Consider the following 12,218-nt stretch of genomic DNA (forward strand, 5'->3'; position numbering starts at 1 on the left):
TTGAGTTGTTCAGGTTTCTTCTGCTACCTTCTAGTGTTTGATGCGCCGGGTTACTCGACAAATGAACAAAAGTTTCCTTTGAAGTAAAGTTGGATGTCATCTCGTTGAAGCAGCCTTGCTGTTTACTGACAGTAGCAATCACCGCAGGACTGGAGGGTCTTTACAGTGAGATGAGGGACTGAGCTACCCACCCAGGTTCTGTAGGATCCTAACCCGGGTCATTAGAGGTCCCTGGTAGGAACGCTTCAGTCCTTCAAGTGCAGGAAACCAAGAGCAAGATTAGTCTCGGCCATTGCTAAAGAACTGAAGTAAGTTCAGCCCTTGCAGGATTCGAAAAGTGGGAACACGAATGACCCACCAGAGTGCAGCCTGCCCTTATATGGGAAACTCGAGCGGCCCCCAGCAGCGGGCGACTGTCACTGTTAAGGGCTTCAGAAAACTGACAACACGGTGGTCTTGGCAGATTGCAGCCTGCACTTGGAAGTATCGTGGGGTGAACACGGAAAACACGGTCAGGAGGCTCGGGGACATTAATTAGCCATTTCTGGGATTAACTTGTCCACCCAGGAAAAAGGACACTTGTGTGACAATGCAGGGTGCTGTTTCTCTCTGTTTTGGAAAGAATGTCAGGTCGCTGTTGGTTTGCTGCTCAATTTAAGAACGTTTTCTATAAGAAGGAAATGGGTGAAGGGGAATTGCATTGCTCCAAATTCAAGTGGGGACCACCATTTTTGACTGGGCGGATTACTGCTATTTTTACTACTTACAAACCATTACACCAACAGCAGGCTTGATGCAATTATACATTAACTCGAAAAGAACGGAGCGGCAAGGTCAGTTTGTAACTTTGTTTAGATCACATTACTTGCATGTGCTAATCGGCAGAAGTACAGATGGCAATGACATTCTTATGGACCTCGATTAGCCATTGCAATTACCCAACCTGCACTCGTTAAAAGTGTGTGTGTGTGTGTGTATACATGCACGAGGTGAGACACAAAAATAACCAGACTGGTAAAAAGTCGACGTATTTCTTGATGAACTCCAGCATTCTAAACCTTGTCACCTTCTCTGTGCTCCCCCTCGTGATCTCCACGCTGCTCCAGATGGATCTTCCATTGTTTGAAACAGAGCTGGAAGTCGTCTTGCTTGAGGCTCGCTCTTCAACCGGCTCGCCGTTTCTGTCTTCACTTCATCCATTGAGCAAAAATGTCTTCCCTTCAGGTCACTTTGGATTTTTGGGAACAAGTAAAAGTCACAGGGAGCTAAACTGGGCACATAGGGAGGAGGATTGAGGGAGGACAGGAATGTTTATGTCAGTCAAAAACGGCAACACGGAAAAAACGCTACGATCATTTCAAACAATCGGATTCACTGGTTTGACGCTTTCATTGGGCGTCTTCCACATTTTCTTGTCCTTCCTTGAAACGCTTTATCACTGTACACAGTTTCATCATTTCTCTGACTGTTCAGTTTTGCGAGACATTTGATGTTGATTTTCTGTTCAGTTTTTTTTTCACCCAACGTTATAGCAGCAACTCGTGTAGCGGTGGTTGTGCAAATCCTGACTGCGCTCTTCACAGGATACACCTGGCCGTGAGCGGATAGAGGGGGGGATACTGACCTCCAGACAGTTTTCCAGGAAAGCCCCAAGCCCGGTCTGGTTATGTTTGTGTCTCACCTCATATGTAGCAGCTATGGGCCAACGGTAACCCACATTCCAAATGTCAAGTCCCAAGTCCTCCTGGTCCGGGAGATTTCGTGATGAGTGAGTCAGTGGAATTTGGCTTTTAGATATATCTACATGTATAGATACACTAGGGGGCTTTGCCGCCTCCAGCACTACGCACCGTTGTGAAGATGTAGGCTGAACACACCATGGAGATGCAGCTGCTCCTCCAAAGCCCCTCATAAATGGTGACACAATGGGAAACAAGTCCAGTTGTTTTTAACTCCTCTTTGCTTGATCAGCTGCTGGCTTGCTGCTGCTGCCATGCCATGTGATCCGCACTTCCCTTGCATACCCCTAAACGCGCCAGGACTACGCACCGTTGTGAAGAGGGAAGCTGAACGCACACCAAGGAGACGCAGCTGCTCCTCCAAAGCCCCTCGTAAACGGTGATACGTTGCTTTGCTGCTGCTGCTGTGCCACGTGATCTGCATGTCGTGCTGCGCTTCGGACGTTTAAAAGCCCGTACGGCAGCTGAATATTTGATCTCTTTTGGCTGTTCCGTTAGTAATATTTTCTGTTTGTTTGCACTAATGTGATCTTTGCTGTCGTTTTTTTAAGACTTTGAATTTTCCTGCTTCCGTTTCTCTAACCTGCTCTGCACGTGCGTAATGGGACTTGCCTCCAAAGGTTGTAAGTATGACGTGACATGTCTGTCTCGCAGGAAGAGAACGTGTCTCTTGGTCTCTCTTCAGAAGATCACGTCTCGTTGCCGCAAGATTTTTTTATAATAGAGATATATACTGTATTTACCCATGTACCACACGCATATTTTTTCCCGGAAAATTAGCATTAGAAAATCAAGTACGCGTTATACACGAGGAAATTTTTTTCTGTAATGTTTACTTCTGCTTGGGCTCTCTCTCTCTCTCTCTCTCTCTCTCTCTCTCTCGCCCGCCCGCTCGCTCGCTCTCTCGTCATGCAACAAAAGCAGAAGGTCATTTCGCGGAAAATGCGCCGTAAACTCTTCCTATACAATCACAACATGTGTCGTACACGGGGCAAATTTTATTTTGTAATTTTCTTTGTAAAAACTAGGGTGCACGTCTTACACGAGGCTGCGTGTTACACGAGTAAATACGGTATATAATATTACTTACTTCTATTAGCTACAGAACTGTTGGATGATTGTCCCTCTATTATAAAAAAAAATCCTGTGGGAGGGAATGACTAGGAGACGATACGTCATCTTCACGTTAAGATCACAGAAGACGAATAGACCCGCCAGACAAAAGAGAATGGCCACGGAGCGTCTCGTGGGGATATAGAACATGAGATTCTTGTAAGACACGTCCAGCAAAAAAAATCAGTAGTGTAAAGGCACGCAGCACACGCAGGTCCAGGGGTCTCAGTGCATGTGAAGCGTATAAAAGACTACGTTATAAATGAAACGTCGATGACTACAAGATCGCATTAGCGCAAAAAAAAGGAAATTCATCATCGGGGCCAGATGTAATTGAAGAAACAGCAGGACAAAGCGAGGTGAGAAATAAAAGGCAAAGAGTAGAAAACAACAAAGTCTTTTCACCTTTGCATCATTCAGTGCACAAAACGTGGATTTACACAATGATAGAACATACGCTATGAGAATCTGTGGTCCTGCAACAATTAATGCAACGACAAGTTTAATTTCAGAGAAAACACAATTTGGTCAGGTGTATATTTATGATCACAACGCGAGCAGCAGAGACACAAAGTGGCAAAAAGGACAGCGGCTGTACAGGCTTTAAAATGATTGACGGGCAGCACGACAGCAGCTGGCACCCCCTTCACAATGCGAGCAGCGTTATACGTCCTGAGAGAGAGAGAGAGAGAGAGAGAGAGAGAGAGAGAGATTTAACCACACCTGGGGCTGGAAATAAAGGACAATTATTGTTTTTACAATGTCACGCGAGACAAGGCAGTGAGCCATCATTTAAAACAAGTCCACAGACATCTAACCTCGCAGTTGTTGGATTGTTTTTGGCAGACGCGCTTCATGTGCTCCCAGCTCTTAAAACGACGACAAGCAGAACACGCAGCTCGCCAGCAGCAGAAAGACCGCAGATGATCCGACGGCATCTCCTTAGCGTGCGTTCATCCAACCCCCTTCACAACACGAGCAGCGTTATACGTCTGGCGAGAAAAAGATGTAACCACACATGGGGCCAGAAATAAAGGACAAGTATTGCTTTTACAAAAGTTTTTAAAGTGAAAATAATGCATATGGAACAATTCCCATGAAAATAACCATCTCTTTAAATTGTATATCCGGTGAAGCAAACCCGGGGTGGGCAAGCAGGGGGCGGTGCCAACTAGTAACTTGTAAAGCACGATCGGTAAAGTTTCCAAGTGGACCTTGCCATTCCTTGTCTTCAGAGTTACGGTATTATGGGTTCTTCAGTCGTTATGACTTTTCCATCATCGCCCTTCAAGTTACGATATAATGTGGTGATTTGTAAAGTCTTAAGTATGTTAGTTACGTGGGCTCTCTTCTTGACTTCATTATTTAATGATGTTGACCAACATTCCTCAGGCACTGCTCAAAGAATTGAGGGAACGCTTAATCATGGCAGTCCAACACCAAGTCAGCTAAACTTCAGTGATGTCCGTCTGTCCAGTCAGGAAGCCTAAGCGACTCTCGGTCAACTTCACCTGCTTTGGTGCACAGGTACAGAGGAGGGGCAACAGCAGGGCACCCCCAGAAAGGGAGTGGTGGTCACAGATGGTCCTCCCTGATGGACTCTCCTCTAGTTCTGCTGTATCTGCTCCTTTGTGTGAGGAGGAACCCAGTGACCTCCAGCTTGGCTACTGGGGCACCCGTGCCTGGCATGAGTGCCCTCTAGTGGTACCTGTGGCTGGAATTCCTCCACCTAATACAAAACAAAAATAAACCTTCGAAAAGTCTAGCGACATTATGAGAAGAATGTAAAAGAGGAAAGAAAAGTGGAATGGCAGGAATGTGTCAAGCGTGTCATTAGTGAATTTCCCCTTGGGATGAATAAAGTATCTCTGTCTGTCTGTCTGTCAGTCATTAGTGGGAGGTAATAAAGACCCTAACTGGGAGAGTGCTGGTGGGACTCTGTGTGATTTCTGGTTTCTGTGTCCTTCAGGTGGTTTGAGACTTTAATCGTTTACCCTCGGACTAACAAGCAAAACCAAAAGAAGAAACGGAAAGTGGAGCCTCCGACCCCTCAGGTAAGTCAAGTGGGAATGGAAACAGCTGGGGTGGGGTGGGGGGTGCTGTTTGCCATTTTAGATTAAATAGAAGGACTCGGACCAAATCCTTGCTGCATACTCTTGGTCTTTGTTCTCGTCCCGGTTGGTGACAAACTGGTTAGCTTGACGTGGGCACTAAGTGTGGGCTCTTTACTGTTGTGGGGCAGAACACTGGCACCTCGCCCTCCACTGGCCGTTTAGATTTCATGATTGGCAGACATCATTGTCATTCTGTAGAATTTATGAGTTTGGTGAAGGTGATCTTCTGAGTACTTGTCTGGCCGGTGTGTAGTCTCAATAACTCCTACCTGACCCAGAGGGCTCTGTTAAAGAATCAAATGAAATAAATAAAATAGAACAACAATAATTAAAGAAAACGTTGAAATGTATGACGTGGAGGAAATGCTTCACTTCAGAAATGAGTATGTAGATCCCAAGAAACAATGAGGCCGCCAGATCGCGTGGCGTTGTGGAGAGAGCTGCTTTGAAGTGAAGCGGCCCTTTTTTATATTAATCTCTGCCAGTTCCTGGCACGACGTCTGCAGAGCCCACCACTTCCCAGACAGACCACCCACAAGGAAAGTTCCAACACAAAAGGGTGCAGTTGTCACTGTGGAAGTGGTCATCTGTACTTAAGTTGGAATTACCCCGTTCGTCCTGATGCCAACTGCAGAGGGTAGTGTTTGACAGCCCCTTATTAAAGTGGCACCGTGCTCCTTGGTGGCTGCAGACGTTACGGCGTATCCTACAGTCAGACATGTCAGGTGCAGCTGAGGCAGAACAAGTGACCGAGAAATGGAGATTACGTCATCTGATGGGCATTTCTTCTGATCCTTAGTACTTTATTTGTCCCATGGAGGAAATTCATCTTTTTACAGAAGCTCAGAAAACAAATTTTATATCAAACATCAGTGACGCCCTTCAACTACACACTAGAATGACTGAAATGGAAGAATGTCGGACTCCCAGTCTCAGTCCCAGTGAGGCGTTATAATGGTGTGCAGTTCTTGACACGGCCCACCTCTCAGGGTAATGGCTGAAAGGCCTCGATGCTTGTGTGTCAGAGAGGGGATGTGCAGCCTTGTTCATGGTGGTCGTCGGTTTTTGTTTTTTCTTTTTCCTATTCTCCTCCTCCTCCTCTTCCTCAGAGAGTCCTTCAGGTGACTGAGCCTGCCTTCTTAGTCAGCGTGCTGATTCTGTGGGCTCTCATGAAGTGATGTCCCCACCAGATAGAACGTCACATTGGGCGCGTCACAGAGTCTCGCAACACGTGAAGGGCGTCGCTGACCAAATAAAAGGAGCACAGTGTGTCTGCTCTGCCCATTTGTTGGCATTGCTGTGGACCCCCAAGTATTTGTAGCAGAATATCAGCAAAGCTCTTTGGTGGTCTGGAGCAGATCTGTACCTGCGGGTCCTTTCCTTTGCCTCTCCTTTTATTTCTCAACCCTGTCTTAGCACAGAAACCTCATGATGTGGGGGCACATTAGCTGGGGGGCTGCTGGCTCCTTTGTCATTGGCACCTCATTATTAAGTGATGGCCGGTTAAGAGAACAGGCAGCCATTAAAACCTTAAAGCAGCAGTTTAAAATGGCTTCTGAGCTGTAACTCGTATTGCTTTAGTGCTACAAAAGTGGTCAAAGCAAATAAAAACCTGCTGCCAGTGCAGAGCTCGAGGACTGGCGCGGAGTACCCAGGGGCACGGGTAGACAGACCAGTATTTCCTGTTACTTATTTTCTTCTCCCAGTCTGATCCATAATTGTACATTTGCAAGTGATAAATGTTGAAGATCTGGTGAACTGAAACTGTCGTAAAATTAGAGGATGCCAGTTGGGTCTGCAGAAGTCGGGCAGCCTGCTCCTGTTGCCCACCTTTTTTCTGTTTGGTGCCTTCTTGCTTTTCTCATCAGTGCCCTCAGATGGACTGTTTAGCCAGAGGAATTGCTGTGGATTCTCCTTGAGATTGGCATCTTGTGGCAGCAGGTGACCCCCTCTGCCCTCCTCATTGTAAGCCACTGGTCAGCATTGTGTTTAAGACACCAAGTGTGGTCAGCCTTGTGCCTTCCAGACTCTAAAATGGCTTTGTTTCCGTCTGTGTTTGCCACACACTGGACGAGAAGACTGCGTTCACGGGACACCTCGCTCCTTGTATGTGTTGTAGGAGTGACGGAGGTCTGTGAACTTTAAAGCTTTACCCATAAAAGAGAACAACCAGAAACCTAAAGAGACGCTCGGCTTTAAAGGCCCACAACACGCTCCCTTACTGTCGAGGACACGGCGGCTTTTGAAGCTTGACATGTTCTGGGGATGACTGCCATGTGAGTCCACTCGTCACCCTCCACCCTTTGTTGTTTCCCAGTCATGTCTGCAGGTTTGATTTTTGGTGTGGTGTCTCAAACGGGTCGGCGATGGCATCAGACACACCTGCTGGCACAATCACCCAGCACCCTGAAGCGCCCAGTGTAGTTAAATCCTGTGTTGGCACTGCTTGATGAACAGAAATCAAGCAATAGAAAGGCATCTGAGTTGAGAGCCTGCTGTGCCAAACTTGGTGGTCTTGCTAGCTACAGATTTGGGCCAAAGGTGCCATTTAAGTTGCCACTTTTATGCCTCAAGTTTGTAATGGCAGTGGTCTGCATGCCAGTGTTGTTCAGTTATTCTGTGATGACTGTTTGTTTGAAGTGAAGTGGATTGCCAGGCTCTGTGGCTGCTTGGTGTTTCTTCTCAAGTGTCCTGCTGTTCCCTTTAAAATGTCACTTTGTCGTCTTTGGAATTGTTTTGAGAGTGACGATGACTTGGAGTGTTTAGAAGAAGGGCTCATATGAGAGGGGAATCTGTGACGTGATTATTAGAAGTCAACGACTGTTCAACATCTGGCTTTGGAATACCAGAAGACGATGTCTGCCCCCAGTTCTCCCCGATTCAAGGTGGTCTCCAGGCGCAGACCATTTTATTATATGGAGAGCCTTCTGTCAGACAAGGAAGCCACATAAGGTTACAAGGCTGTCTAAAGCCCCCTGCATTCCTGATTGTCGGTGGCACCTTGATGGATCTCAAAAAATAAAACAAACCCCCATGAAAGTAACGTTTTTTGTTTGCCAAGCCGGGTGGAGACGCAGCTTTTCCTTGAGTCAATACCTGAGCTGTGAGCTGATCCTCCTTGTTGTTGGCAGGAAGGGCCGCATACCTCCGCCCCGCTGTCTTCAGGAGACATGAACGGACACATTGTAAGTTGAATGACCCACCACTTGAAATCAGGGGGTGTTGTTGCTTTGGATTGTGTCAGCTGGCATCGGGGGGGTCAGCCACCAGAAGATGCAATACCTGCTGTGAGGGTGAAGGGCATACGTTAATATTGCATCTTCTGTGGGCTGACTGTTTGTGGCAGGGAGTGCCATGGGGTTGGGCACAAGGCACCTCCATGCCCTTTTTTTGTTGCTTTTCTTTGCTGCAGAATGAAATTTAATCAGCGGCTGCCTGTTTGACCGTACTGTTTGTTTTTTAAATGTGCCAGCATGTTACCTGATTCATTTTGGAGCAAATTAGATAATTTGTGACGTTAACATTTAAAAGTGTGAGGACGGATGAATGAATGAATGAATGACAGGCAGTGCTACTGTGACAGGGTCCTGGGGTCCGTCTTTGTCACAGCTGGACCTCCCAGCCTGCATTCACGACATGACACGTGTCCTTCACGAGACCCGTCCTAGGACGAGTTTGTGAATGAATATCGATTCAAAAGTGTATGTATGCTGCATGTCCTGTGTACCGTGTGGGCAGAGTGAGTGTGTGTGTGTGTGCGCATGTTGACGTAGACGGTGCAAGTGCATCTATTGGGGTCATTCAGAGTTGAATTCCTATCTCGTGCCCACTTTTGCTGAGCAGGTGGTACACTTTGGATCTTCACGGACTGAAGAGGACCCCCTTCTGATGAACAGGCAGAATTACAAGTGCGTCCTGCACTGCGGTGCCCCACCTGAATTGCTCCCGAGTCCGCGTCTTAGAATGTCCCCCCTTCTTTAACGTGAGCTTCCTCACTAAGAGCTATAATCGAGCAATTGAAGGAGTCGGGCCGACTTGTCTAACATTCCGAGCGCCAGTCTCGCCAGTTACATTCTCAGCGATTTCAATTGGTTCTATTCAATAAGGGCACGCACAAAAAGGTGAGCTTCAAAAGGGCGACCTCAACTGGGCGCGGCGAATAAAGGCAAACGCAACAAAATTATTACAGAAAATGTATTAGATAAAGGCATTGATTGAACGTATAAAAAGGCGAAAGCAAGAATATTAAAACATCCAATTAATTAATGCATGAACTTCTAACAAAGTATTTCTAAAGCTCTCTATATTTCGTTGTTTTCTGCTCTTACTCATTGTTGTGTTACACTTGAAGCTGTAGATTATGTGCAATGCCACGTAGAGATTTTATTATTATCTACTGTTATTATCTAAATTATCTATGAACGCCTTTATTCGCCGCGCTCAATTGAGGATGCCCTTTTGAAGCTCACCTTTTTGTGTGCACCCTTATTGAAGGATGCCATTTCAATTCACACCAAAAGTGAACCACTGGGTCAGCAAGAACTGGGAAAGGTGGGAATTCACGCCTGTACTGGTCACACGGTACACAGCCTGCACGGGCTGCCCGTAGTCAGAAGGTGGAATTATCTGTCAGGTGATTTAAGCTGGGCACCTTTAAAAACGGGTTATGTATGTGTGTGTGTGCTGCCTTTTTGATTACGTCCATCAGTGGCACTCTTTGATTTACATGTTGGCATGATTGCCTGGCCCATGGTATGTGTTTGTTTGTGTCTTGTCCCCCCTTCCTCGTCCCTGGTTCTGACCTTGCTGCACTGATGTGTTTGCCAGGCACAGTGCCACCGTGGAGCTCCTTTTTATGGGTCAGCTTTGACAGTAATGGATGGCGCTCTGTCACGTTGTCAACCTGATTGGCCCTTGCAGTGATGTGAGTGATGCTGCCAGTCTCAGGGTCTGTTGAAGAGCTGCTCAGTGGAATGGAATTGAGTATTAAAGGGGAAGACTTGGCACGAGCGAGTTGACTGGTGCCATATTGAAGAAGTGCGCACTCACTTGGCGTGCCCAGTAAGCCTCATCACAAAGTAAATTCCAATACACTCAATCTAACACAGAGTGGTAATGAAGGATTTATGTGGGGTGTCCTCTGGTGCCCCTGTGGCGAGACACTGTGTGTTTTTGTTAAATGCAGATTCTCTTAATGCACGTTTCCAGTGCAGATGAATGTCGGCCACATTTGGCCAGTTGAGACCCAAATCGTTTCCAAAATGGATCTTTTGAAGAGTTAAATGCAGGAATAACTAAGGGCAAGATTTCTGCTTCAGTTTTATTAGATGGCCACTACAGCAGATGGCATGATGTTGCACTTGTGCTTCATAACCCATGGTGTCTCTGTGAGGCTGGCATTCCTCTGACATGCCAGTAATGTACAATACAATACAATTTATTTTTGTATTGTAGCCCAAAATCCCACAAGAAGTGCCGCAGTGGGCTTTAACAGACCCCGTCTCTTCACAGCCCCCCAGCCTCGACTCTCTAAGAAGACAAAGAAAAACTCCCCAAAAAAAACCTTGTAGGGAAAAAAAAGGAAGAAACCTCCGGAAAGGCAGTTCAAAGAGAGACCCCTTTGCAGGTAGGGTGGGTGTCAAAAAGAAGGGGGGTCAATACAACACAACACAATACACAGAACAAATCCTCAACACAGAATAACATTTTTTAGAAGTATGGAGTAGAATTTAACAGTAGATGATATCCCATAATAAGATTTGGATTTGTTTAGAGTCCTGGAGACCTCCTCCATCAAGCCGCCTCCCCCTATTGGCCATTCCAAGGCTGAAACAGTGTTGGGCCAGCCAATCCGATGAAAGGACCCCTCTTTCCCACGATTCCTGCGATCCTCCATCAGGGATGACTTTACTTTAGGCAGGCAAAACAACTTGGCAGGTGGCCCGTGGCACATTTGAGTACCGAAAAGAGAAACCGAGCAGGTGAGGGTTAGTATCCAATTAGAACTGTCGTGTTACTTGTGTTTTAGTGCTCATGACTAACAACAGAGATATGCAGTCTGCACAGTTAATCAGCAGCTCTAGTCAGGGTGTGCTAAACTGAAGTTGTGAGTCTTTGAAAGCTGAGACCGAAGGGGCATCTCTTATAGTAGCAGGCAGATATGTGTATATGTGTTGTGACTTGTATGTGGGCACCAGTGTTGAATGTTAGTGGGCCCATGAAAAGACTAAAACCCTGGGATATTGCAAGACTTTTGCTGAATGCTGGCAGGGTGGTCAGTAAGTTCCAATGACCCTAAACTGGATAATCGGGTCAGACATTGAATAGAAGAATGTAATGTCGCTGCAGCCTCCCGTAACATGGTCAGTCGTGATTGGTCAAGGAGTAGGAAGCAGGCCTGTACCTGGCACCAGTGCGTTTGTAGGTCCTAACTCTGTTGAGGTAAAGGAGTGGAATTCGCATTTCTTTTAGGATGTGGGAAGGACAAAAAGCCCCCATATAAACGGGAGAGTGTGCAGAATGACAGCTTGGTGCAGTCAAGGCCCTTTTCGCACCTCCGTACTTTTTTGTTTTCCTGGAGCCATGGTGAAGAGACAGAGAGATATTAGGAGCAGGCGCTGATAGAGCACAGTGCTACCCCACCACGTGACAAACCAACTCGGGATCCGAGATCGGGACCCGAGTGTAGCCATGACACCTGAGGTGACACCAGTTCAGATGGAATAGAACACTGGGAGGTTTTATTGTGGTGCCTGGAGTGCCAGTTCTGCCACCAAAGCCCAGGTTGGAGTGCCTACTGTACATGCAGGGCTGGATGAGGATTAACGTCATTCCCAGGATGGAGCAACTGCAGGTTAAGGGCCCAACGGAGTCGAGTCAACCTTCTGATTGCCATTGATGAAGAAGGAGTAAACGTTATTCTAGATACCCAAAATACTGGAAGAACAGCAAAATGAGAGCTTCTGTCTGCCTGTCTGTGTTCAGAATTCTAAACCAAAACCTCCTCACCTGAGTTACCACAGCGAAAGACAAAAAAGAAACCTGACGTAAGCCATTAAAAGAGCTGAAGGAGCCAGTGGGGCACATATGTTTGTAGAGGTCACTTCACATCTTATGGGCACATAGGAGGACAGAGAGGACTTCAGGGAGAATGTGGCTTTTTACAGAAGCTCAATACATAAAATAAATCCACACACCGGAATGAGTGAAAAGGCTGCCCTAAGACTGATGCTGTGCCGAGCGAGGCGTCTCA

At 46.6% G+C, this 12,218-nt stretch overlaps 1 protein-coding gene across 5 annotated transcripts in view; it reads left to right on the forward strand.

Annotated features, from left to right (window-relative positions):
- Positions 1 to 12,218, forward strand: part of LOC114660960 (myosin phosphatase Rho-interacting protein-like) — a 198,275-nt gene that overhangs the window by 73,206 nt on the left and 112,851 nt on the right. For 3 of the 5 annotated variants that reach the window (XM_028813998.2, XM_028813997.2, XM_051934115.1), the window contains exons 5-6: positions 4,822 to 4,906; positions 8,098 to 8,151. In XM_028813998.2, coding sequence (XP_028669831.2) covers positions 4,822 to 4,906; positions 8,098 to 8,151 — 139 coding nt within the window. The remainder of the gene's footprint in view (positions 1 to 4,821; positions 4,907 to 8,097; positions 8,152 to 12,218) is intronic. The other 2 variants (XM_028814001.2, XM_028814000.2) reach the window with 1 other exon arrangement.

Source organism: Erpetoichthys calabaricus, chromosome 11 (assembly GCF_900747795.2).
Source record: "Erpetoichthys calabaricus chromosome 11, fErpCal1.3, whole genome shotgun sequence".
NCBI classification, from domain to species: domain Eukaryota; kingdom Metazoa; phylum Chordata; class Cladistia; order Polypteriformes; family Polypteridae; genus Erpetoichthys; species Erpetoichthys calabaricus.